The 25,364-nt window shown below is 39.3% G+C and overlaps 2 protein-coding genes across 2 annotated transcripts; both read right to left on the bottom strand.

Moving 5' to 3' along the window:
* Nucleotides 1-10,189: 10,189 nt before the first annotated feature.
* Nucleotides 10,190-13,149, bottom strand: mpdu1b (mannose-P-dolichol utilization defect 1b). The gene is made up of 7 exons (XM_034210524.1): nucleotides 12,967-13,149; nucleotides 12,187-12,252; nucleotides 11,932-12,064; nucleotides 11,730-11,815; nucleotides 11,513-11,631; nucleotides 10,874-10,984; nucleotides 10,190-10,784 (listed from the first exon to the last, which is right to left on the bottom strand). Exons 1-7 carry the CDS (start codon nucleotides 13,091-13,093, stop codon nucleotides 10,656-10,658), a joined length of 771 nt encoding a protein of 256 aa, XP_034066415.1. The 5' UTR covers nucleotides 13,094-13,149; the 3' UTR covers nucleotides 10,190-10,655.
* Nucleotides 13,150-13,679: 530 nt separating this feature from the next.
* LOC117542729 (butyrophilin subfamily 3 member A1-like) lies at nucleotides 13,680-19,056 on the bottom strand. The gene is made up of 9 exons (XM_034210556.1): nucleotides 18,994-19,056; nucleotides 18,381-18,455; nucleotides 18,051-18,134; nucleotides 15,972-16,085; nucleotides 15,603-15,737; nucleotides 15,128-15,256; nucleotides 14,962-15,046; nucleotides 14,403-14,429; nucleotides 13,680-14,292 (listed from the first exon to the last, which is right to left on the bottom strand). The coding sequence occupies exons 1-9, from the start codon at nucleotides 19,054-19,056 to the stop codon at nucleotides 13,760-13,762; spliced, it is 1,245 nt and encodes a 414-aa protein (XP_034066447.1). The 3' UTR covers nucleotides 13,680-13,759.
* Nucleotides 19,057-25,364: the final 6,308 nt, after the last annotated feature.

Raw genomic sequence — 25,364 nt, 5'->3', positions numbered from 1 at the left:
TGATGTCTCGCTATCTGTTTTTGTGTACTTTAGTTCAACAGCAATAAGTGAATTCTCATTTCACACCGACACAAAATATCTTTGCTCAAGGTCCACTTGCTAGCTTGTTCCTGGAGTTTCAGACACATCGGTTTTCAACTACACTTAGACATGTTTTACATATAACTCAATACATATAGAACCTTGTCCAACATTGACCTTAAAATAAACAGTGGACAGTGTGAACAAAAAGTTGACATTCTTTTTTTAAATGCAAGTTATTTCTGAGGAGTTGCATTTGACTAGTTCCATATTTGACACAACTTGGATTACGCTGTAAAGTTTTACCTTTTTTAAATGTAATTTAGGCCGGTTTATTTCCATATGATACGTAAATCCAAAAGCAAACTTAAAAACCTTCCTACAAAAGTTGAAAAATAGTTTTTGTTCTATTAGTGGATGGAAAAAAATTCAATCGACACAAGACACTTAATATTCATACAAATAAATGGAAGTCAATGGTAATTTTGGACTGATAAAACTTCAATTCTGAAAAGAAGAGATTTAAACTAAGTGCTTGGGTTTACTAAAGGCTGACATAATGATTTAAGTAGGCCTATCAGAATTATCCAAATTGAACGAATTAACTTAATTTCAATATACTATACTAAGTTGTTTTTTAAATATTTACAACATACTATAGGTCTTTTTTAACGATATTTTAGACATACCATACTACATCAGTTTTATCTAACATTTTCCACATATTCTACAGTGCTTTTTTCTGACATTATCGACATTGTACTATGTTGTATTTTTGTAGGCCTTTGTTTTGTTTTTTGATATTTTCCAACATTCTATTAAGACTTCTCATCACATTTCTCAACATAAACACTTAGCCTATATTATAGGCTTTTAATTATGGTTCCCCCATGAGATTATTGTGCTTACTATAATTAAAGCCATCCTTTCTCACAAGTCCCAGTAGAACCAGTGGCCTCAGTATCTCAGGTGAATTTGAAAAGCTTGTTATCTGTGTCAGCAGAGACTATTATTGGCTGTTTCTCAGCTGTTGCTTCAAACATGACCTCATCCATCCGAACCATTATCGAGAATAAGAATGGCATACCAGCAATCAAACCAGACCTTCATTTCACTTTCACAGCGAGGCCGTCAGCGCTGCTCGGAAGAAAAGCCCGGACAAAAGTGCACATTAGCGGGGAAACATGGCTGCCCGGGCCAGGGGTGGGGAGATGTGATGGGTGAGGGTGAATGGGGGGCGGCAGTCTATAGTGCCTGGAATGATTTAAAGCTCGATTATTTACTTTCTTATCTTTACCCTCTTTTAAAATTCACTTTCTCCGCTCCCCTCCTCCTCCGTTCCCCCCCGTCCCGTCCCTCCGCCCCCCGTCCCTCCACAGAGAAAGCGGGTGGATGGCCCGTTCGTAATTGGCCGTGTCGGAGGCGCATTGTCCGGGGCTTTTCAGGCCGCAGGTGCATATAGTAAAGCCGGAGTCTCCGCTCCTCCCCCGGGCGTCTTTGTTCCCGCGCCCCGCTTCCCCCCACTCCCCCGCCGGGCAGAAAATTAGGGCTGCTTTTTGGGGGGCTTCGTCCTCTGGCTTAACCCTTTCACCGACCGCCGCCTTTCTCATGGAAATGGAGAGAACCCCGCACCGGCTAATCGGTCACTGAGGGGAGGGGATGAGAGGGGGAGGAGGGGGGAGGAAGATGAGGGCACCAGGATCAACCGGAGGAGGAGGAGAACAGATGCAGGGGGGGTCTGAGGAGAAAGCAGTTTCTCAAACTTTGTCTGAAAGTGATTACATTTAACAGGTGATGGTAATATGGTAGTTCATGTAGCCTTTTTAATTGTGTCAATGGTTCCAATGGGCAATGATGGTGCATCTGAAAATGATATTAAAATGAGTGTTACTTTTGTTTATCATTGCACCCCCACTGGAGCTTCCTGAGTCTCTCAAGGATCCCTTGAACCTCATTAAGATCCTATGGAACTTTCTCAAGGACTCATGGGAGCATTATAAAAATAGGGTGCTTCAAAACATTTGTTTTGAGCTTGGATATGTCTGTATAAACCAGTTGAACTCTTTAAGCCAAAGTTGCTTTATTTGCTGTTGTAAAGTATTTTTTTCAATTAATCTTAGGAGGATGTCAAATACGTAGAACATAACACCTTTAAATGTTCACCTTTTAGATACATTTCGGTAAAGAACCAACTTTTCTTGCCCTGTAACTAGCGGAAGTTCCTGCATATATGTGGGTTGTTTTGGCTGCGGTTCACGGGCGGGGAGGGATGGGGTGGGGAGAGGAGTGGGTGGAGAAGGGGGTGGAGTGAGTGTCAATGGAAGGATTTTCTGGTCCAATACATCCCATCACTTAGCAACAAGCAGTGAGGCTTCAACAAGTGGTTGCCATGGATCTGCCGAGAGTGACTTAAAAGTCTCCACAAAGAGCTGTGGTCAGGCTGTGTGTGTGAGAGTGTGTGCCTGAGAATCAGGTGGTGCTTACCAACAGGGGGTTTAAGTGCCAATCGGCATTTACTGTGGTGACACACAATCTAGTCATAACCTGCATGTTTCTGCAGAGTGGATTGGAAGTTAATTTATGCTCACTCACTGGCAGGTCAAGCTCTCATTCATATGCTGCTGTTGTTTCTGTCCTCAATGAGAATTCCAACAGGCAAGAGGAGGAATTAGGAATTATATCAACACAAAAAGACAGAAATTAGTTTGGCAACACTGCTGCAGGAGAGCACACACTTCAAAAGCAGGTTTTAATACGTACACCTGCTGCATTCCTGCAGGAGTCCAGATACAACTCTTATCTAGCAGGGCAATCACACACTCTACACTCCACACACACACACACACACACACACACACACACACACACACACACACACACACACACACACACACACACACACACACACACACACACACACACACACACACACACACACACACACACACACACACACACACACACACACACACACACACACACATTCACATAGACATGTAAACACATGAAACTGTTAAACTGTCTTTTCGACATGCAGTAATATATTGTTTTCTCTGATATATTCATCTTACTATGTTTTCATTTTCGAATTTTTCACATTATACAATGCTTTCTTTCGGACATTGTCAACATCATTTTACCCCCTGATATTTTTGCCATCCTTTGCTATGTTGTGGTTTTCCTGACTTTACTTTGCATACTTTCTACATACTTTACTTTTACTTAACTTTTAAAAAAAAAACATTATAGACATACCTTTTTGACATAGCCTACAATGCAATGCCATTTTTCTCAAATGTTCCACATATCATACAACGCTTTTTTCTGATATTATATTGTATTTTTTTATATTTCTGACATACTATACTGAGTCGTCTTTTGACATGTTCCAACATTCTATACTCTGACTTCTTTGTCATACTTTTCCTTTTGCTATCTTGTTTTTTAACGATATTAAGTTTAATATGTCGAGAATGTCAGAAAAACATCAATAATACATCTGAATTGAAACTGCTCATAATTCCCAGTGATTTAAAGGCTTTCCCTGTCTTCCTGCCTTTGTGAGTGCACAGGTGGCTGGGCGGGCTGTTTGCTGGCACGCAGGTGAAAAGTGGGTGGCTGCTGTTCTGGCAGCGTGCCACTTCAGTTGTAATGAACGTAAACCCTGAACAAGAGATCTGCTGCATTTCTGAGCGCGCAGCTGGTCGCATGCGATACCTGGGTGGGACTGAGAGGTCACACACACACACACACACACACACACACACACACACACACACACACACACACACACACACACACACACACACACACACACACACACACACACACACACACACACACACACAGAGAGCGAGGCTGACGGGTGCTAAAGATAAGAATCAATGTTTTGTCTGAGAACTGCAGAAGTCACATCCTCCATTAAAGGAGGGAGGATATGTGGAAACAACAATCTACCAAAAATATATATTTGGATTGAGTTCCTTTTCTAGAAAATTAGACAGACCACCATGACGGCCAGTATGCTGTCAGCAGGTACAGGCCCACTGCCACTAATAGAAGGAAGTGTTTGCTAAGCCCTGACAGAGTGACTGACAGGTAACTCTAATGAGGTGTGTTTGCAGAAGGTGGGGAGAGGCACACCCTGAGGTGAGGAGAAGGTGGGTATGTGGGAGGAGGAAGGACTTAAGGAGTGGTGAAGTTTCTGTTTTCTCTGTGTTTGTAACTTAAGATTTAACCAAACATAAGTCATATGATTACAGGTGTTTGTTCATGGGAACTCACAGAAACAGAGACTGAAAACATTATGGAAGGGCTTCAATGAGTGCCTTTAGTCTGAAAATGTACCACACTTCTAAAGGAAATATGGCATTTACCACATTTTTCTGAACTAAAGAAGAATATACATTTATATGATACAAAATAAATAGAATATTAAACCTGTTTCCAAACCTTTTGGCTTGCAAGTATACAAACAAATAAGTGTTTGGTATCAGACGTCTATGAGTTGTTAGCTATTTTTAGAGAAGTGTCAATCAATATGAGTGTGGCCAAAATCACTGGATCACATATTGGTGTAAAGAAAAAGTACAATCTGAAATAATCCATTATCTTAAACAATAATCTGTCAACTACACTGGGGGAATTACAAATCCATTGTGATTTGAAAGTGTTTTTCTTTTAAATACTCAGATGTTAACCTTTGCACATTGTTGGAACTAGCATTATGATTGGAGCTGGACATTCAAGAAAAAGTTTTGAGAAAGTTCAAATGAAAAAAAGCAGAAGTATTGCTGAGTCATGCTGTGAGTTTGCATTTCTTGGAACATTTGTTTTACAGATGGAGCATGCTGTTTTTTAGATGGCTAGGTAATCAATTAAAAACATCTTGAGGCAAGAAAAACAAAACAATTATCAAATATTTATTAAGCAATAATTACTGAACAAAATAAATCACGTATTTCAACAACAAAAGTAATATACCAATTTATTCAGGCTTATCAATGACACATTCCACATTGAGACTTGTTGTATGAACACAATTATAATTAGTTGAATAATAACAACATTAGTTACATTTTGACTTGTGGAATACAATGGCAGAAATACTGTTCTTAGTGTTCAAATAATCCGGTTTCGTGTAGGCTGTGTTATTTTCAACACAGAAACACCCTGCATTTTTAGATGTTCTGATAAACAGATGTTTACCTCACTTAGCATGGAGCTTGCATGTGAAAGGACTGTCGGCACATTTCATCTTCATTAATGTTTCCATTCTCCTCCACCCACCCCACTGACTCTATTCAGCATGGGGTTTTCAGATAGTCCGAGGAGATGGGAACGGCAGTGCGCTGATTACTTTGTTGTGAACAGCCCACACATGAAACAGATCGCAGGTGCGATAAACGTTTAAACGCACGATGTGTGCAGTGCTTCAAAGCCAAACAACCTGTTGAATTGTTTTGGAAGTTAGTCAAAGGTGCTGTAAAAGCCTTACATTACACTGCAAATGTTTGATTTGAATGAATAAAAACATTTCTGTCTATGTTTAATAATTCTTCATGGCCTCCTTGTGCAGTATAAACACAGTTTGTTGTGTTTCATTCCTTTAATTTTGTGTTGCTTTTTATTTCTAGTTTCAAGACAGAGTAGATGAGCTTTTTCCCAAAATTCAGCATGTTGAGACTTTATTTAGTTATATGTTTTAGGTTGAAGATTTGCCTCTATTTCAGGTTTTAAAAAGAGTATGTTTTCTATAGTCCCACTTAGGTTTTTTGGCTTTATGCTAAATCACAGTAGATAAATGCAGGGCTGCGTCTACCAATTTTGGGGCCCTCGTCCAGGTATTAACTGGTGCCCCTGGGGGGATTTAGCTTCTAATATTCAAATCATTTAATTATGTTTTATTTAAGTGAATTTGATTGAACTAAAGTTAACTGCCTTTCTGCGTCATCAACATGTCTGAGGACCTTTATATGCACTTTAACGGTTCACAAGTAAGCATTTTTTTATGTTATCCACGAACAAAACATCGGAAATTAATAGCTAATAATTTAATATCATATAAAGCCTGGATTTGTCCTGATCTGACATCCTTTGTTACATTTCAGGGTGGACGTCATCATTTATCTTTATCCTTTCTTCAACTAATGTGACTGCAGTTTAGAATGTTATGAATGACCCTTAAATCTTCTGAACCAGTCCGGGCAATATTGGTTTTGGCGAGGTTTAGACGGAACAAAAATTGAGTTGTGAGTCTGGAGCTGCAGAGTGAAGAAGGACCTCCCAAGATGAAAAGAGGCAGGTGATCGGGCAGAAAACACACCAATCAGTACCATCTCCGCTCCACAATCAGATACGAGCCAAACTGCGGCTAGTCTTCCCTCGGCTCACACCACATCGCTCTCATTAAAAGCAAGGTTTCCCTTTCTTTTCTTCTTTTGCTGTTGTTGATCTCAACCTGCTCTGTCCCCTCCCTGAACTCTGGCTCGCACCCATTAGCATGGTGAAGAAAGGCCTGTTCAATAGCAAGTTAAATGGGGATGCAGGTGATGAAACACACCCTCTGGCAACCATATTGAAAGCCCACAGTAGTTTAGTAGTTTTGGAACATACGTGGTACACATTGTGCATCTCTCTATGGTGTTGACATATAGGGAATGTCGTCTTTACGTAGTGTAAGATCGCTAGATAGCATCAGATGAGCCAACCATGATCTTTTTACTTATGTTTGCATGTGAGCTAATGCATACAACAGAGGCAGCTATGGAGCTATAGGATAATCATTTCCCATACAAATACAATTATCAGTTATCTCCCTATGTACTGGGAGTAGATTTTGAATATTAGTAGTAGTATCAGAGGTGGGAGAAGTACTCAGATCTTGTACTTGAGTAAAAGTAGAAGTGCCAGAGTGTAGGACACATTTATTAGCATAAAACACACTTAAAGTACCAAAAGTAAAAGTAGTCGTTGTGCAGATTGGTCCATTTCAGAATAATATATATGATATGTTTTATAATGATTGATCATGAAAGTGTTCTCAAAGCTCGTAAAGGTGCAGCTAGTCTGAATGACTTTGTATACTGCAGGGTAGCTTGTTAATTTACTCCAGGTGGAACTAAAGTCTGATTTAACACTTGATTATATTTCACATCATTCATCCAGATCTGTGAAGTAACTAAAGGTATTAAAAACATGTAGTGGAGTAGAAGTACTTGATTTACCTCTGAATTGTAGTGGGGTAAAAGAACAAAGTCGCAAATAAATGTGCTTAAGTACAGTACTTGAGTAAATGTACTTAGTTTCTTCCCACCTTTGAGTAGTATTAATAGTTGGAATTTTGAAAACAACGTTGAATAAATGTAACTGAAGTAAAGAGTTTCCTGATTTAACTATGCAACTTGTCTTTTTTAACTCTGTATATTAAACCAAGACCTCCATAGTTTCCTAACCTTAAACAAATAAGAGCAATTAAAGAGAACTGAGACAAGAAACTAAGTACTAAGAACCATGCACAAACCAAAGTTAAATCATGCTTAAGTTGCAATGAGTGGGTATTGAAGGGAAAACACAAAAACTACATTTCCAGTGATCTTCTTGTAAACACATTCACATTCTACAACATGATAGATGTGTATGTCTTTTTTAAATAAAATATGTATTTTACTGTTGTTAATTGGTTGCAAATGACTTGTGTATTTATTAGAGTTCTGAGCTCAAAAGGCATGTAAAAATAAAAGCTAAGTTGGGAGAAATGTAAAGTGACAGCCATTGTTGAATCCATAACTGCCCGGTAAACTGTGAGCAGCAGTAAAGTAGCTGATTATACTCAACATGTGAACATAGAGTTTACATGTAATAAGAAACAGTGAGTGGTGAATGGGGAAATGTCCAGCCTTCTGTTTGAGTGTGTGTGTGTTCCCAGTTAACTGCAATAGCAGCCTCTGCTGTCACAAGGGGTCATTGCATTCATTCTGTTGAAACCAGAGAGCAGGGAAGGGTCCCGCACTATTCTAATTTCTAGGGGAACAGACCGGCACGGAGAGGAAAGGAGACATGTCTTCAAGTGTGCTGAAAAGACTTTCCTTTTTCCAGTGACATCCCTTGTTTGCTGATCTGATTACCGTAACCGAAGACATCTGAACCCACAGCCAGTTCCCAAAAGCCCACTGACTGAGAAGCAACAGGTAAGGGTCTCGCCTTGGCAGGGGTGACAAGTCAAGCCATGGCAACAGGCAGTTAGTGAGTGGCGTGTGAATATGTCCTACTGACGTTACAATCTTTTTCTCACAGCATGGAAAATACATTCTGATGGTCAGTGTAAACCAGTCGACTCTTTTCTTTTGCTGCTTTGAGGGTGGGGGGCCCTGTATGCCCCTCCTCCAGCTATCCAGCCACCTGCCCCCCTCAAACCCACGTTTCCTACTGTCCCTCCTCCACCAGCTGCTGTCCAAAAACATACCTTTACAGTAGAGGGTCTGATTGTATAGAAGTCTATGAGGAAAAAGACAATACTTCTCACTTAATTTATAACAACAGTAAACCTTTCCTAATGAGTTAATGGTCTCACAAACTTATTTGAAGTCTTCTTCAATACAGCAGGATGTTCATTTCGTCAATTCTGGTCCCATTTAGAAGGACAGAGACAATGCTTTGGGGGTGTGACTATCTTGTGATAGACAAATAATTAGAAGGTATACTGAAAAAACTCAAACATTAACTTTAATTAAATGTATCACGTCAACACATTTTACATAACCTTTTTAGGTTAGTTGAAAGCAAATATAACTTTAACTTAAAATTATTGCTTTCAATGAACCTAAAACAGTTATATGAAATGTGTCCCTGGTAGACCCTTGCATATAACAACATGACTATGCTATAACACCTCTTGTTGTGAAATACCAATGATGAGCAATAGCTGCAATATATATGCCATTAATAGCTGTGCAATATAGACCTGGCTGCTTTATCTTCAGAACTGTGTATTTTGTAAATTGTGTTTGAATATTTTTTTATGCCTGCTTCTTTGTTAATATTAAGCTGTCTTTGGCTCTTTTCTTTCTGTAACAAATGCAAATGTCCCCTCTGTGGGACGAATAAAGGTATTCTGATTCTGTACATTTAATTTAAGTCAATGTTGCAGTTTTTCAGTGTAGCTCCAAGTAGCTGACTGTTAATGTGTTCTAGTAATACATAAGCCAACATTAGCAACTCAATTAGTATCAGTTTACATGAATCTTCCTTAACATTGCTAACCAATGCTAGCTAGCTAGTCTTAGCTGGCAATTTAGCGTTTGTTATGCTTATGCTAATTGTAACTGTTTATTTGTTAGCATTTTCATTGTGAAATGCTAGCAGCTAGCTCAAAGCATCCCAAAGACTCATACTCCACTAATTCTGTTCAATTTATGCTTCGAATTTGTAACATAAAAACACTGACGCAGCCTTGGTATGGTTTTATGTTGTGTTAATTATAAAATAGATTCAGGTTTTGTTTTTTGCTGCTAATAAGTTACACATTAAGAATAAAGTTCTGGCTTATCTTGTTGTATATGCAGATGGGTTAGGGTTGAAAGACCTCAACAAAAACAATAGAAATGTTAACTTATATGACATTGTTTGGAACTAATTTAGCTCCGGTAAACTCCCACCCTCAGAGTAATACATATATATATAATTTGTTGTTGTTGTCTTTGTTAGAATGGACAACAGGGCCCAGGTTAGTGCTGTAAAGACAATAATATGTGTACATTTAAGAATGTAAATCCCTTCTATAGATATGCAGTTTACTGATGTAATATTTCCAGTCACCATAGCTAAGTGTAACTCTCTACTCTTTGTTGACTGACGGGAAAACAGGCACTTTCAGGACAAACAAGTTCTCTTACCAGGAAACTCCATGTCACATGATGGAGTTTCCTCCGGTAAGAGACACAATGTTGTCATAAGGTGGGTAAGTGTTATCCGTGTAGTTATTGAGAAACATGTTAGCATCAGAAATAATAACTAGTCAGTACTCTTTTTAATAAGTAAAAGGTGATTTGTAAACTCTCTTTGGATCATTAGCTGGGTATCAGAAATACTGGAGATGTGCATTATACTTTACATATTTAAAACTCCATAAAAAAAATTCTAATTAAGACCACAGAAAATATCTTGCAAGTGTAGAGGCATGTGAGGAATTCTGTTTATGTGAAATGATAAAACAACAAATCAGTCTTACATGCATCCAAAACCGTTTCAAATAATTTCCCAAAAAGTTTTTCTTGTTGATTAGTATTGCAAATACAGGACCTGGATTTGAAAAATCAACAGCCAAACATGTTCCAAAACATTTGAAAATACGAGCCCGACAGCAATGAGGAAAACTGGATAAGAGGAATGTGATTACAGTGTATTGCTCAGAGGGACAGATACACACCACCAACAGAACAGATAACTGTCAATCATAAAGCCTGCTCAGCATGTCATGTTCCCATCCTTCCTTCGAGGGTTGGTCCAGCAGAATCAATGCCCCATACTTCCCAGTGTCTCTGTCAATTCCAGTTTTAAAGACACTTCTTTGAAATAGTTGAATATGAAAAGAAAAGTGTTGCTCGTTGATTCAAGTTTAGCGACTGTCCTTTTGCCTACTCGCTCTTCTTTTTCTTCTTGTGTTCTGGAGAGCTGTTCCAGTAGTAGAGCACCTGCAGGGCGATGATGCCGTTACAGGTGGAGGATATGACGTAGGTGAGGGCCATCAGCGTGTCTCCAGTTTCCTGTGAGAGAACAATATGGCGCAAAGTGAGTTTTTCAACATGGGGATTTTTATAGGAAATGAAAGATGGAAACAGACATTTTATGTTACCTGTAGAGAGGTGAAGATGCGGGCGAGGGAACCGGCAAACAGCAGGAAGACGGAGATGGCAGACAGCTGGCCAGTGTGTCCATTCCGGAAGTTAGAGACAGCCTGGATCAGCTGAGACAAACAGCATGGAACAGGTAGCAATCACTAAATTAGTTGAATAATGATTCAAATGTTAAATGTCAAAAGTGTATGACTATATGTCGCAGTTATTTGTCCTCAAACCATAACAAATCTAACTGCCGTCGTGGCGTTACATTTATTCTATTAAAAGAGCAATAAAATGAATGCTTAACTATGAAATAATGCAACAGAAAAGAAGAATTTGGAAATCATCCCTGTCTTATTCGACCCATGACCAAATATGAACTGTACAAGTCATTGCTTTGTAATCAGCTTTAATTTAACTCTAAAAGATTTTGTTTTTTCCTTTATTTTTATTTATTTATATATATTTTCATTTTGTATTTTTGTTTAATATTTGTTTTTGTTGTGATTTACCTTTGCAATATGTAAAGTTTATATTCTGAACAAAGTGTATCTGTTTAATGGAAGATGCCGATAAATAAAAAGTAAAACAAATAAGTATATAAAACAATGAATAGCTCCAACACTATAAATGAATGACAGGTCTTGTCCTACCCTGCCGATGATGATGGCTGGCATGTTAGAGGCCTGCAGGTAGGTGACCACGGACAGGGGGGTGACCGGGGACAGCACGAGAATCAGCAGCCCGACATACACCACGATAAACAGCAGACCTGGGGGAGAACGTCAAATCAGAAAGGCTGCTTCCACCCAAAAGGGGCGGGGCATGTCGGAAGAGCGGGAAGTGCTGCTGTCCTCTACGCAGTCTTACCTCTGCTGGTGTTTCCTCCATAGCGCTGAATGAGGAAGCCAATGACGATCGTCTGCAGCATGAGGAACAGAGCCTCGCCCCAGGCACTGTGGAAACAACCGCCACATGTTACTCAACATATCAAACTACAGAGGCAGAAGTCAGAGAGCTCCGTGTCAATCTCTAGTTCAAACGGTTGATTTGCATTGCGTTGCGGCCCAACCTGAAAGGGAACTTGTTGTGGATACAGTAGGCCATTGTTCCTGTGATGGCCAGCAGCTCCAGCAGGATGGTCTGGAAGCTCAGCCCCTCAGCGCTCTTTGATCCCATCAGCTTGAAGATCTGAGGCAGTTTCACTGTAAAGAAGGGAGGACATAAAGGAATTACAAAACGACAAAAACAATAATGACTAAAATCTTTTCGAAATTCACTCAAAATTTCACAGACACATATAAAGAGAAGTGGAGATGAGGTTTACCCATCACTGATCCCAGGATGATGCCGATCCCCAGGCCTTTGCTTAGTAGAATCTTCAGACATGGTACTGCAATTAAGAAATATAAAAAGATTAGCTGGCTGTCATAGATCACACAGAAACACACACACAAAAGGTTTCATGAACAGGAGGAAATAGTGCATTTGTTTGGGACTATTTGCAGCCGCGGATTCATTAACATACGGGCTCTAGGAGTAATGAAGCTGCAGGACAGTGTGTAATAAAATAAAAAATAGTGTGTGTGTTCATGAAGCAATGAAGGGACATGTCACCCAGTGCTTAAGTAGGCATTCAGGAATATTTTGTGTCATAAAGTTAGAATAAGTCTGATCAGTGTTAACCATTGATTTAGTCAGGCTTGGCTCTTGATCTCGGATATGGCAGTTTTGTCTTGTTCTTCACTGTGGTGATCAATGATTGATGTCAGGTCAGTTTCCAGTGAACATAAACCAGGTATAAAAGTTAAATGACAACACATTGGCAAATAAAAACAGGTCACTTTAGTAGGTGACAGGTAGCTCCACTGCTGTTAAATGAAGTGACTCATGATTCATTTAAATAACATTCTGAATATGTCACTATGAATTCGGCGTTTTTAAAAATAGACAAACTGACGACCCGATAGCAGCTACCCGTCTGCTGACCTAAGGGTGAATGTACAGCATGTTTCTGAGTTATTATCAGCATGACGTTACGCATTGCAACATCTTCAAGTGTCTTTCCCTTTAAACTTCCGGTATTTAATACAAAGGAGCCACGTACCGTCCAACAAGTTGAAATTGAGAAAGAACTCGTCGTAACATGACTCTGGCATGAAATATGTCAACAAAAACCCTTTAAAAGGGTCCATGAAGGACAACCCTTCAACCAAAACACTTCCCTCCGCCATTGTGGGGTTTGTTGTGACGTTCAGACGTTGCCGTTCAATGTGTAACAGATAAAGAGTCCCCCCCCCGGGTCGCACGATAACACAAAGGTTCCGCTAGCGCATCCACAATGATTCAGCTGGTTGAATTAGCCATTGTTATAAAAATAAAAATAACGACATACCCACAACAACAATATTATTCGTAATAATAACAATCACACCATGACAATGATGAAGGTAACGTATTGTTTGCACGAGGCTACCCCTTATGACAACAACAATAATGATAAAAATAATAACAATAATACATAAAAATAATGATAATTATAATCAAATAATAATGATAATATTAATAAATTAAAATAAAAAAACCATTACAATTATGAAACAGTAACATATTGTGTGCACTACGCTACCGCTGTTTACATAATGCATTGGATTCAAAACTATTTGTAATGAGTATAAACTCATTGTGTCAGTGTATGTCTAAATAACAAAAAGCCAAAAATTGTGTATGATTTCATTTCATTTAATTTAATTTAGTAAAAAACACGAGAACATTGGCAAATAAAGTTGTCAAAGAAGGTGGTCCTATAGTATTCAGGATTTGAATCTACTATATTGAAATCAAGGCCAATATTCCTCTAGGACCACGATGTCTGATTTCGTCACATTGATTCATATTAGTCACATCTTCTCTGGAATCTGTGCTGGGATGATTTTAAGGAGCGTTTCTCCATCCAGGTAGCTGAGCAGAGGGATGAGGCTGTGTTTGAAAACGTCAGAGAAAGTATAAATGTGAACCCTTCTCTCAGCATCATAAAAAGACACCTGACCCTCCTCAGAGTCCACAAACACCCCGATCACTCGGGGGGGAGCCGCCCTCCGCAGCTTAGTGGGTCTCTCGGTACAGGCCCACAGACTGGCGCCCCTCCACAGGGTCCAGTATCCACTTATGGGAGTCATGGTGGACTTTAGATTCCTGGGAGCAGTCTTTGACACCACACCTATTCTCCAGCTGCCCTTAGGGGACACCTCCACCTCCCAATAGTGTCTCCCTTCGGTGATGACAATGTCCCCCAGCACACAGGGCCTCTGAGCAGACTGTTGGCTGTAGTTTGGGACATACGTGGAGGACACTGCTGCCTCTCGGACCTTCAGGCAATCTGAGGACACATCCAGCCAGGGATGACTGGTTCTGATGTCCAACCGCACCGAGACTAGGATTCAAATTCAGGAATATTGTAAGCATCAGCAGGTTGTAACAAGCTGTAATTCAATCTTGTAATCTTCTGTTGTAGACCACTTATAATATATAAATCCAGATTACCTTGGGCGCTCTGAATCCACTCCCACACTGAAAGACAATCAAATATACCATTATGCATACGCAACATTTATTTTTGTTATAAATGGTCTATAACTTTATGCATACATTTAAAACATTAAAAACATGCAAATCTACGAATGTATATACATATTCATTAAGGGAAAAAATATGGTTTATATCTCCTATTGTAGTCCAGAAATCAAACATGATATTTTAAGAAACTAATTTGATTGGTTAAATCATTTTAAGACACTTCCTTAAGCCTGTTATTTATACAGTTTATTACTTATAATAACACATTTATATAAAAATATTACTATGTTCCTAATATTTATTTATGATTTGTTTTGTATTTATTAGTTCCAAAATGATATAAATATTATCAACACACTCTAGGTCCCCACCAAAAGGCATATCAATGGGGCATCCATCCACTGAAATCCATTGTGCTATTAACGCGTGACTGTTAAGATATCTGTGATCAAAATAAGGAGATAATCAAAGAGAAACTCATCTTTATTTCAAAGACTTTTCTAACCACAGGCAGTGGAGGAGTCACCTGAGTTAGGAATGTATCTGGGGCTTCCACTTCCTGTCCTCCAGGCCTTCTGTTTGGTTGGCAGCCACAGCTTGGATACAGCCTCCTGTAGGGTCATATTAATCAATCAGAAGTGACTCTTAGAATATTGTCTCGTGTCATTAGAGACATACATTCTCACACACACCTCAGTGTCCTCTGACAGCAGGGACCAAGCCACAAACTCCAGCAGAGGGAGGATGGCGGCCATCTTTGAATCTTTGCGTCCTCTGGGATACAGCAGCTTCTTCAGTTCCTCATCAGACACGCCGTTAGACTGGAAACACACACACACACACACACACACACACACACACACACACACACACACACACACACACACACACACACACACACACACACACACACACACACACACACACACACACACACACACACACACACACACACACACACACACACACACCACACACACACACACACACACACACACACACACACACACACACACACACACACACACACACACACACACACACACACACACACACACACACACACACACACACACACACACACACACACACACACACACACACACAGAAAGTGAACCTTCAAGATTTGGTTTAAGAGGAATTGATTCATATTTGTCTCACACACACCTCTTTGATTTTCATCAGCTCCACTGCCCACTGCTGAAGCCTTTCATTGTCTTTTTCCAGATCTGTCTTCCCTTTTTCTCCTGGATCCTCTCTTCTTGTTTTGTTTTCATCTGTTGGCTTGGTTTCCTTTTTTACCTGGGGAATACATTAAATGGAGAACCAGAGTTACTTAACTATATAACCATGACTTATAGCTACAACAAGAAAGGGGCCTCAGTATACAGAAATAACTTAAAGTGCAAGTTTGACAACATTAAAAAAACAATTGCTATTGTTCTAAAAAGAAAAAGAGAAAGTCAGGCTAATACGATTGTAGATGATAGAAAGGGATATATGGAGGGTTAATGATTTCATCAAAGGGTTAATAACCATGTTTAGTTCCAGCTCCTCAGCCCATTTGAGGATCAGCCTCCTGCTGTTCTGCAGGCTTCCTGGCTCTCTGCTGCCCCCCCCTGGTGCAGCCTTCTCACTGACACGCTTCACCTGAAACAAGGGAATGTAATACAATTGTATTTTTAATCATCTTAACGGTTCTTTTTTTTTAAATAGTCAAAGTAATACAGCTTGGCCAGACATGATTTAAACACTAGTTTCCCATTATATTCTTTGCCGTTTTGTTATTCCTCTAGCGCAGTGGTTCCCAACCTGGGGGGCGCGACCCCCTTAGGGGGGGCGCCAAAGATCGCAGGGTGGGCGCCAGGCCTCAGATGATTTGAGGCCCTATATCATATTTAGACTTTTTATTTATTTATTTTTATATATATATATAATTGTAACGCAATACATGATTGTCACTAAAAGCCTCGTCTCTACATTACAATAACATATACAAAATAGTTGATTAATTAATTTGAATGCAAATTCAAGTTAGTGATTATAGGCATAAAAAGACAGAAATGTATAATTCTTTCTTTAATAGAAATGTTTCTTCTGCCCGTAAAATGTCCAAACCAGGCTTGTCTGGATAAGCGCATTTTTAAAACATAGTCATTGTCCATGCCGGTTTCAGATTATTTGTCACAGTTGCTCCGATCAGATCGGTCTCCTCCATTTTGTAGATTATTTACGATTTTTGAATCCACATCGGCAAAATCCGGCTTACTTTGAGCATGTGTTTTAAACAGTTTAATCCCTTTGTGAATTGGTTCCACTTGCACCGTCCTTTAATTTCTTCATACAGCGGGAATCCAAATGAATTAATCCTGAGTCCAATAACCATCAAAGTCACTCCAATAGTGCTCCTTAATTACGCTTTCATCCTCCTTTAACAAAATACTCCACATTCATCCAGTTTGTGACAGTAGTTGTAGCATTTTTGAGACTTTTAAACTTTAGTTACCACTGTTTCCCCCCCCCCCGCCCCCGTGTGTGTGTGTGTGTGTGGGGGGGCGCAACTTTCAACAGGAGTCATTTGGGGGGGCTCTTGGGAAAAAAGGTTGGGAACCCCTGCTCTAGCGTGTTGTGCATGTAAAGGCTGCAAAGGCTAAAATCCCTGTTCCCCCCTGCCTGAAACGTCTCCAGTGGACTCCTTTGTTTACTTAAGTTACATAGTGACATCACTATGTAACACTTGCGCTTCTATTGGCTAGCGCTCCAACACATTGTACTTGATAGGCTAAGGGGCGGGACATCTCTAAGAGGTTGACCAATCACAACAGAGCCGGCCAGCTAACCAATCAGAGCGGACTGAGCTCTGGTTTCAGACAGAGGGTGAAAAGAGGTGCTGCAGCACAGGCAGTATGAGAAAAATAAAGAGCTTTTTGAACATTGAAACACATCACAGGAGAGTTACTAAATACTAATATGAACCTGAAAATGAGCAGAATAGGGCCCCTTTATGTGCAAAGCCTCTGCAATTGCCCTTTGCCCCTGGAAGACATTGCTGTCCAATAACACTGCTCATAACTCTCTCATAAGAAAACGGGTGCAATAAACTTGCTCTTGATTATAGAGATAAAAACCGTAATGTGCAATACACTTCATATATGTTATATATGTTCCCTCTTTGTGTGTTGTCAGGTTCTACTTTCTGTCTTTTAGTTGTCCAGTGATGGTCGGATTGTGTTCACCTGCTGCCCTTGTCCCTGCCCCCCCACTCCAGCTGTCTCTCTGTGATTAGTCTTGTGTGTATATAGCTTGTCTTCCCTTGTGCTCTTTGTCGTCTTCTCTCCTTCGTGTGGTTTCTGTTCTCTTGTCTGCATGCCTAGTTTTTGTTTGCTACTTTTCTGATTTTGTCTGACCTTACTTATTTTTGCACTTTTTTATTTAATAAAGCTTGCCTTTTGTTACACTCTTATACCTGGAGTATATATATATATATATATATATATATATATATATATATATATATATATGGGTCCTGCCTTCCTTACCCACCCCAGTGACAGTAATATAACATTTCTGTAAAATAAAGTAGTCTTCAAGAGGACTGAATGTTTTCTGTCGTACCTGACCGATGCTGTTCACTTCCTCTGCCAGTATTTGAAGAAGCTGCTGGCACTCTGTCAGAGACTGCATTGACTTGAGATCAGGCTGGAAAGAAAGAAAGGTTATCCTGCTATCCAATGTCTTTTCTTTCATTGTACTTTCACAGTCTTCTATACATTTACACATTGCTTCCATCTGTTTACCTTTGTTTGTTGTTTGTTGAGGTTGCCTTGACGCGGATAGCTTTGTGAAGATTGTTCAAAATGCGTCACCTGCTGTAAGACACATTTTCAGTGAGGACTGCACCGCGTTAATGTATTCATCTTCATGTTATCGTGTTAGTTAGCTCACCGGGAGTTCTGCACTGAAGTTGGGTTTATTCCATGGTGCCGAGCTGCAACCAGTGGTTGTTTCTTGGGCTTTGAGCTGTTTGTAGAAAAAGAACACATTTGATTAATATAAATCAATCCACACCTCTACAAAAAGGGGTGTCATAATAGCATCATATGTACAATACAAATACAATAAAAATAAATGTCGTTGCTATAATAATTATTTATAATGACAACATTCATTCTTGATAATACTAATATATATAAAAAAGACAATTTTAATCAGATTTTAACAATGAGGAAAAAGTCATTTCAGGTGATCTACTAAATATGAAATAAGGTTATTTTTGGTGGCATATTATCATTTAGGGACAATACTTGGTCTTGGGCATTTGAAGTTATGAACATGTAATGGCATGATTATCTTAAAATATTTGAGATTCACGATATTATCCTCATTAAAGTTAGCTTAAAACAACAAAGAAAAGGCTTTAAAACATAGTGGAATCACTGTACCGACTTGTATAAATCTCTCCAACAGTAAACTCTGTAGTCACTCTTAGTCTATGGCCATGTTCTTAATGCTGCATTATTACATAGGACATAAGGTGTCTTTAATACAACATGAGCACCTGCTTCTTGGTGAGTTTGGGTTCAGCCCGGGTCTCAGCAGGGTCGGCTGTATTCCCAGCCATCTTGGATCCAAAGTCAGCTGAGTGAGACAGCAGGTACATGTGACAACAATAAACAACAGACAGAATATACTGTATATAAATTGCATCTATCTCAACCAAGACCATGCATTAAAGAAAGTGAAACATGAATCAATAATCTTATTCAGTGTGATCCCACTCTAAAACTTGATGACAAACATGTCAGAAAACATGACCTCCTTGGTGGAGATAATACATGTTGAGAGGAAAGATTGTATAATGACTGGTGGAGCTGTATTCTCAATAAAAGTTATTGGCACCATAAAAGTCAGCACTTTTCTTTGGCATGCATCAACAAAGAAGTACAGTACATGTACAAGTACATGTTCCAACAGAAAACTGCAAGGGTTTGAACTTATCTATAAAGCTTGTTCTTTTATATTTCCTCTACAGACTTGTGAAGCCCACCCTAAAAATTATAGTTATCAGGGGGATGGATCACTGAAGTGCAATTAACAATACATTGTTGTTAACCCTAGCTACAATCTTACCCTGACCATAGTGTTTTTGTCCTGTGTTCTAGTAACAATATTATAAACAATGGCTTTGCATAATGTAGGGTTTTGATGAATGTCCAACATTAACTTGTTTGTTCTGAGGATTAGAAATCCCATGGCCACACAAGTCATTTTAAAAACAGTTAACATAATCTTTTAGTCAAACCTTTGGATATAGGAAGTGAGCTCTTCTCTAATTTATATGGACATTAGTAGCTAGAACCATTCAGTGCTTTCAAATACGTTGGATCAATTTGCTCAGCTACCAAATAATATACTATGTACAACACAACAACACAATCTAATAAGAGCTTCTTTAAACCGAAAATACAAAATAAAAATGTGATCTGAAGAATAATATGACTTACTCGCTGCTCGAGATGTATCCTTTATTTATCTGTGAAGCAGGAACATAATCACACATAATCTGAACTTAGACTTTGGACTTTTATGACTTTATACTCCGTCCAACCCACTTTATTACTCATGGTAAGTGGTAACTGAGTTCGTTTGGCATAGTACCACAATAGGTCAAAATAAGTCAAAGTCAACTTTATTGTCAATTCCATTGGGGGGGGGGGGGGGGGGGGGGGGGGTCGAAATTGCGTAACAAGGTTCAAATATTGTTTTGGGCCCCCCATGGATGTATATTAAGAACTGGATACAGCGTCGGAGGCGGGGTCTCGTTCTTTCCTATGAGAGCTGCTCATTGGCGCATGATGACAAAATGGCCCAACTTTTGAGAGAGCGAAATGTATGGGCATAGATATGTCTCATAATTATTTGTGTGAACATAAAAATAATTTGTGTGTAAATATGTGATTTGTAAATGTAAAACAACATCCACAAATGCATTTAAAAGATTTGCAAACTCACAAATACATTTGCAAGTGTAAAACGGATCTGCAAATACGCTAAATATGTTCAGAAATAAAAAAAAGATCTGTGAATATCTCTTTAACATTTACACCTTTCGATCAGGCATTTGTGAATCCAATTTGTATTTGTGGACCAAAAATGCGCTTGCGGATCTCAAATCTCTGTTCACGGATCTCAAATCTCTGTTCACGGATCGTCTTTTTACACACACGGAATTTTGAGACATATTTTCCGCCGGTCTCGGCTAAAATCTACTCGTGTCACTCGGTTATTTTCGGAAACCACGTGATGGCCTGCTGATGGCAAAACAGCTGTTTCGCTGCCAGCTGCTCCCCCGGGACCCGAAAGTGGCGTATATAGCCTGCACTTCAACATCAACGAAAGTGCTCGATATATGCTATATTGAATCAATAACACAAACTAACTGTATCACTATAACATGATGATGATGGTGATGGTGATGAAGAATGCATCTAACGTTCCGCTGTTCATTATAATACAAAAACAGAGCATTAAACAAACCATCATGCTCTTACTTTGAAATCATGCAGAAATGGCAAATGCCAGCTCTTTTGCAAACTTCAAATGTGCAGCAATGTTTCTTCTGGACAGCAGTGGCTTCCTCCGTGGTGTCCTCCCATGAACTCCATTCTTGTTCAGTGTTTTACGTATCGTAGATTCGTCAACAGAGATGTTAGCATGTGCCAGAGATTTCTTTAAGTCTCTAGCTGACACTCTAGGATTCTTCTTCACCTCATTGAGCATTCTGCGCTGTGCTCTTGCAGTCATCTTTACAGGACGGCCACTCCTAGGGAGAGTAGCAACAGTGCTGACCTTTCTCCATTTATAGACAACTTGTCTTACCGTGGACTGATGAACATCAAGGCTTTCAGAGATACTTTTGTAACCCTTTCCAGCTTTATGCAAGTCAACAATTCTTCATCGTAGGTCTTCTGAGAGCTCTTTGGTGCGAGGCATGGTTCACATCTGGCAATGCTTCTTAAGAATAGCACATTCAAAACTGGTGTGTATTTTTTATAGGGCAGGGCAGCTTTAACCAACACCTCCAATCACGTCTCATTGATTGGACTCCAGGTTGGCTGACTCCTGACTCCAATTAGCTCTTGAAGAAGTCTTTAGCCTAGGGGTTCACATACTTGTTCCACCCTGCACTGTGAATGTTTACATGGTGTGTTCAATAAAAACATGAAAACATATCATTGTTTGTGTGGTATTCGTTTAAGCAGACTGTGTTTGTCTATTGTTGTGACTTAGATGAAGATCAGAACACATTTTACGACCAATGCAGAAATCCAGGTCATTCCAAAGGGTTCACATACTTTTTCTTGCAACTGTATATCTCAAATAATGTATGCACTGTCATTTTCCCACATAAACATAACAGTCTGCAATGAAACGGTTGTCTCCTGTGCGCTCCATTTAAGTGAGAAAGTTACTGACGAATTACATCTCATGCGCACAAATTAATAAAACGCGGCCTCGTTTCATTTATTTGTGTCTCTGAACCCTCCAGGGCTCCGTACTCCAGGGCTCCGTACTCCAGGGCTCCGTACTCCAGGGCTCCGTACTCCAGGGCTCCGTACTCCAGGGCTCCGTACTCCAGGGCTCCGTACTCCAGGGCTCCGTACTCCAGGGCTCCGTACGTGACAGTCTTAAGGCAAAGATTATTAAATAAAATCAAAATGTCATAGAGGGATGTTCTCTGCAAGAATTATGTTTACGGTCAAATATGAGAGGGTTTGAAAATGCGTTTGGATCATTTCACAGATTTGTAAAACCCTGGCTCAATACATTATGTTTAAGCATTCTGCAGGTACAATAGAGTTATATAGAGTTCAATGGACACACCCAAAATCACTTAAGACTCATCGGCATTGCTAGTCTTTATGAAACCTATATTATTCAGCATCTCTGATAGTGTTCAAATTCAAGGTTCAAGGGCTTTATTATCATTATGCACAGATGTTACAGTGTACTTATGTCAATGAAAATCTTAAGTCCCAAGCTCCTCCAACAATGCAACATATATAATATATATATATATATATATATATATATATATATATAATATATATATAGGACATAAAACGGAAAAACAAATTACATTTTTTAAATAAAGTAGAATAGTGCAGATTATGTTGCAAGACCAATGTGCAAGTTATGCAGATTAAGTAACCAATATACACATCAGTTTGAGTTGAGTTAAAGGTGGGGTATGTAATTTATTTCAGAAACACTTTTTGTTATATTCCATGGAATGCTCTTAACATCCCGATAGCAATGAATATATTAAATGCTTTGACAATAAATACATACAAATTCATCTGTGGAAGCCGTAGCGCTGTGAAAAGCAAGACCAATCATTTTAGCCGGCTAAAATAACTGGATGGCCTACCTGCCTGTCAGTCTTCCATCTCGTGCACAAACTTATCTTGTGCCCACATTGGTCATGTGCGCGTTTGTGTGTGTTGGAGGAGGGGCTAAGGAAGTGGCAGATTTGTTCCGGCTGTGTTTTTTCAAATTCTAGCGCACTCGAGCTGGTTTCTCCAAAATTACATACCCCACCTTTAAAGTATTTAATAAAGGCTTCCTTTCTGTGTGTGCACTTTCTGTAAAGTACACTGAAAAAACTGAAACGTTGACTTTAATTCAATGTATTAGGTCAACACTGCAGATTTCACATAACTGTAATAGGTTAGTTGAAAGCAATAACATTAAGTTTAAATAAAAAAGATTAGGTTTAACTCCAAATGATTGCTTTAACCAAAAATAGTTACGTGAAAGTAGTCCCATTCGACTGCCCGAGGTGTGTCCCTTTTTGTGGCTTATGAAGCAGGAACATGATCTCTTTATTAATGTCTGAGACTTTGGACCTTTTTAACACTGATTTCACTTTTAAAACCATTTCAACAAATATATGTCTTCATGTGGACACATATTTTACAAAACATTTTGTAAAAACAAGTAACTAGGGGTGCATGAGTTATTGCTCTCCTGTATGGGGGAATCTAAATAAACGCCATTCCTGCTATGTTAATCGGTTAGGGTTACACATATGCTTTTAGTTTTTTTAATGAATAAGAAACTAAACTTTTGTGAAACCCGTAAGCTACATATTGGGATTCTGAAAACAATCAGGGACTTTGTCGACATATTAAACTAATTAATCAGTTAAACTGAGAGCCAAGGGTGTAATATACTATGAAAACAAAAAACGGAATGTTCATATGACTGTCACTATTATTCATTTTACTGGGGAATTTTATTTTATCCATAAAGCAAATGCCAAGGTCTCACCTGTGTGAACCAAATCTCAGACGTTAATTTAAGAATTTAGTAGACAATGAAAGACACAGTTCTGTTGAGTTATATCTTTATTTTGTATTTGCATTTTTTATTTTAAACATAACAAAATAAACACAGACACATAAATTACATGACAATTGACAAATCATGAAAAATTGAAATTAATGTATAGCTTACACATAATAATGGAAGCAACATTCATTTCATTTCATTTCAAACCTTTATTTATCCAGGTGTATCCCATTGAGATCATTGATCTCTTTTTCAAGGGAGACCTGCTCAAGTAGGTTCCACATGAAACATAAAAACATAAACAGAACAACAAAAAGGACATCATACAGCATCATTACAGGGATTACAATTTACATAATTATCCACATAAACAGGTACCAACAGCTTCCGATTGAGTAGCATCCAACCGAGCTTTAAAAACATTTAGTGGCACCAGATTGCTCAGTTTCCATTTCAATTGCAGACTATTCCAAGACAGTGGAGCTGCGCATCTAAAAGCTGTCTTCCCTAAGACAGTCCTAGCAGTTGGCACATTTAATAAAACCACAGCATTCGATCTCAGGCAGTAGCCACTTACAATTCACCGTGAGAAGAGGGAGCAGATGTAGGATGGAAGTTTCCCTAACATGGCTTTGTATATAAAAATGTACCAGTGACTGAGCCTCCGTACAGTTAGTGAAAGCAAACCAGCCCTTGCATACAGGGTACAGTGATGGGTTAATGCTTTACAGTTTGTCACAAATCTCAGTGCGCTGTGATACTGTGATACGCAGCATCTAACTAAATCAAATCACCATAGTCCAGCACAGGTAAAAAGGTCACAGTGACTAGTCTTTTCCTGGCCTCAAGCGAGAAACAGGACTTGTTCCTGTAGAACAGGGGTGCCCAACCAGTCGATCGCGATCGACCGGTCGATCGCGGGGAGATTCCCAGTTGATCGCGAGATGTGTCTAAAAAAAGAACAACAACATTCTGTTTTATCGTTAATGTCCTATAACAATATCTTCCTGTGCCAGAATAATGCACATGAACGCATCAAAGCTTTGTGATTGGCCGGCGTGACCCCATGTGTCGGGGCGTGACTGGTTGGCAGTGGGCACTATTTCGCTGACGTTGTCCGTGTCAACAGGAGTGACAGTCCGCACACACAAAACCGCAATTATGACAGAAGCAAAAAAGCCCAAAATATATAATTTTCACTCCGAGTGGGAGGATGATTATTTTTGTATCTATTCCAATTCAAAGTCCATCTGTCTCATCTGCAATGCGAGCGTGGCTTTATCGAAGAAGGGTAATTTAGGAGCGGCATTTCAAAACAGTGCACAAACGCTACGAGACGGAATTCCCTCCTAATTCTGCCCTCCGCTCCCAAAAGGGGAGGGGCCTGAAAGGACAGCTAAATGCACAGCAGTCCATTTTCACCAGGCCCAACAACAAGAGCAAGGCTGCTACCAGAGCATCTTATCGTGCCGACGCGCTTTTGGGGGACAGTAAAAATAACAGTAGCATTTCAACAGGTTTTTGATATAATAAAAACTCAAGTTAGATACCGTTATTAATCAGCTGTAAGTTTTA

The sequence above is a fragment of the Gymnodraco acuticeps genome, unplaced genomic scaffold (genome assembly GCF_902827175.1).
Source record: "Gymnodraco acuticeps unplaced genomic scaffold, fGymAcu1.1, whole genome shotgun sequence".
Taxonomy (NCBI): domain Eukaryota; kingdom Metazoa; phylum Chordata; class Actinopteri; order Perciformes; family Bathydraconidae; genus Gymnodraco; species Gymnodraco acuticeps.
This window is presented reverse-complemented; position numbering and strand designations above follow the sequence as displayed.

What these genes read in the sequence shown, in the direction of transcription:
- mpdu1b (XM_034210524.1), bottom strand. Translation starts at nt 13,093, where the DNA reads ATGGCGGAGGGAAGTGTTTTGGTTGAAGGGTTGTCCTTCATGGACCCT. An exon ending in CAATTTCAACTTGTTGGACG is followed by an intron (nt 12,253 to 12,966) that starts GTACGTGGCTCC and finishes TCTTAATTGCAG; the next exon opens with TACCATGTCTGAAGATTCTA. An exon ending in GCATCTTCACCTCTCTACAG is followed by an intron (nt 10,785 to 10,873) that starts GTAACATAAAAT and finishes GTTCTCTCACAG; the next exon opens with GAAACTGGAGACACGCTGAT.
- LOC117542729 (XM_034210556.1), bottom strand. Translation starts at nt 19,056, where the DNA reads ATGGCTGGGAATACAGCCGACCCTGCTGAGACCCGGGCTGAACCCAAA. An exon ending in AAGTGAACAGCATCGGTCAG is followed by an intron (nt 16,086 to 18,050) that starts GTACGACAGAAA and finishes CCCTTGTTTCAG; the next exon opens with GTGAAGCGTGTCAGTGAGAA. An exon ending in TGCTGTCAGAGGACACTGAG is followed by an intron (nt 15,047 to 15,127) that starts GTGTGTGTGAGA and finishes ATGACCCTACAG; the next exon opens with GAGGCTGTATCCAAGCTGTG.